Here is a 2,100-nt window from a genome sequence, read left to right as displayed (position 1 = left end):
TTGAACCATCAAACCATAAATCCACATTTCTGTCACCATGGAGCGTGAACCATGAAATGATGAAAAGCATAGGAAGCGATATGTTTACTACACATCTTGATACTGCTAGTTACACGCAATCTGATAGACAATTTAACTTTTGAAAAATTAATTTTTAAGAGCATTTTAAAAAGAAAAGGAAAGAAAAAGATAAGGTTAATAAAATTACAGCGTAATAATATTCTTATGCTTTCCCACTTTGTTATTATAACTATTTTTTGGGCAGAACAAATTCAATGTCATGTTACTGTCACACCTTGGGCTTATGAAACTATTCCAATTTATTTTATTTTGATAATCACAAAAATACCATAGGGTACGTTGTGTCCCTCCACCTAAATCACAAATCATGTCCACAACATAACTAAAATAGTAAAATGAACCAAAACACTCCAAGATTAAGACCACTAGCCTACTTGATCCCGTACTAATTTACGCGACGAATCCTAATTGCTTCTTGATTTCAGAGAAATCCGAGTCCACCTGAGGCACTGGTGGAGACGCGATTGTTGTGGGAGTTAATAACTTAGCGTTCTTGACCTTTGACACACTTGTGAGAACCGCTAGCGGTGTTATGTCACCGACCACCGTCACCTTCTTTGCCATAAAGTCTATGTCAAAGGATGTTACCCCTACAACAATTGTTTCATTTATGTCAATATTTTCGTCTTCAATTTAAACAAAAGTATTAAAAGTTCCTGCTTTTATATATTTTAAAGACTAATAAAAATATACATGAAACATAGAGTATTATCAACTTTTCACTTTTGTATACCTTCCATTTTAGATATATGTTTCCTCATTTTTCTTTCACATCCTCTACAATGCAACGACACTTTTAACACAACCACCTGCAATATATAGAAACAACATTTTTTAAGCACATAAAAAATATATACATAAATGAATACTTTTTGTGACACATAAACTAGTTATGTAACTGCGTCACATAACCAATAATATATTGAAAACTATCGGTATAGGTTGCGTAATTATTAGCATAAGTGTAATTACTAATCATAACATTTTTTTTCTTTTTATATTTTTATCATATATTCTGCATATGTAATACACAGGATTCTAACATAGCATAATAGCATATAAGAAAACCTGTTGATCGGACGAGCGCGATGACAAAGACGACGAAGACCGTGGAGTCGTTGTCGTCGTCTTGACAGGAGAAGAATTCGAATTCCCATCATTTTTCTTGAAAGGCATCTCATTATCCAATTTATAAACTTTCTCCTCAACAGGTGGTGGTGCAGGCGGTAAAACTTGCTTCAAAAGAGGATCAAACTGATCAGACAACGCTTTATCGGACAACAAAAACCTCGAAGAATTAGCCGGACTAATGAAATCACCAGGCCTAGCGCAACCCCATCCTAGTAACACTCCTCCTTGTCTTCTAACAACTTGATTATTCTTAATTGTAACTAACTGTTTTTCCTGTTCCTCATTGTTTTCATCTATGTTTTTTCTCTTTTGATCATTTAATGTTTTGGGAGTTTTGGACTTCTTTTTATTATTTTTGTGATGGTTTGGAGGTGGGGGTGGTGGGAGGTTACTGGTTGTGGGGAGTCTTTTTTGGTCTTGGATTATCGGGTTGTGTCGGTCGATTGCGCGGCCGGAGGAAGAGGAGGAGGAGGAGGAGGAGGAGGAGGGGTGGTGGTGAATGTCGGAAGCCATGGTGGTGATGGCAGCCTGTGAAGCACAAAATATATCAATGGTTTTCATGGTGAGCTGTGTAGTAGTTTTACAACTAAGTGGTGGTGCTTTTGACCTGCCTATAGAATCTGCTTAATTAATTTATATAGTCATTTTGCTCATTTACAAATTATTATTATAAAAATATGGGTGAGGTTAATGTACAATAATTGCTTAACGTACAAAAGGTACGTTAAGCGCTCAAAGACAAAAAAAACACTCAAAGGAAAAAAATACTAAAACGTTCAGCCAAAAACCTAAAACGCTCAAAAACGGTTTTCGTGAAGAAAAGTAAAAAAATTGATCATTTAACGATCTAAAACTATTTATTTCGGTGCACCAATGATTAATTGGATA

The 2,100-nt window shown here is 35.2% G+C and overlaps 1 protein-coding gene across 1 annotated transcript; it reads right to left on the bottom strand.

The window, feature by feature from the left end:
- Nucleotides 1-319: 319 nt before the first annotated feature.
- On the bottom strand, nucleotides 320-1,773 carry LOC143589433 (uncharacterized). The gene is made up of 3 exons (XM_077070193.1): nucleotides 1,150-1,773; nucleotides 815-890; nucleotides 320-671 (listed from the first exon to the last, which is right to left on the bottom strand). The coding sequence occupies exons 1-3, from the start codon at nucleotides 1,771-1,773 to the stop codon at nucleotides 472-474; spliced, it is 900 nt and encodes a 299-aa protein (XP_076926308.1). The 3' UTR covers nucleotides 320-471.
- Between the last annotated feature and the right edge of the window lie 327 nt (nucleotides 1,774-2,100).

Source organism: Bidens hawaiensis, unplaced genomic scaffold, assembly GCF_021521415.1.
Source record: "Bidens hawaiensis isolate Kalapana, Puna unplaced genomic scaffold, B.hawaiensis_p1.1 tig00037561_1, whole genome shotgun sequence".
Taxonomy (NCBI): Eukaryota; Viridiplantae; Streptophyta; class Magnoliopsida; order Asterales; family Asteraceae; genus Bidens; species Bidens hawaiensis.
Note: the sequence above shows the minus strand (reverse complement) of the source record. Positions and strands in the feature narration are given on the sequence as shown.

Coding starts and splice junctions, on each gene's coding strand:
- LOC143589433 (XM_077070193.1), bottom strand. CDS start 1,773: ATGAAAACCATTGATATATTTTGTGCTTCACAGGCTGCCATCACCACC. Junction 891..1,149: donor CGCGCTCGTCCGATCAACAG/GTTTTCTTATAT, acceptor TATATATTGCAG/GTGGTTGTGTTAAAAGTGTC. Junction 672..814: donor ACATATATCTAAAATGGAAG/GTATACAAAAGT, acceptor CAATTGTTGTAG/GGGTAACATCCTTTGACATA.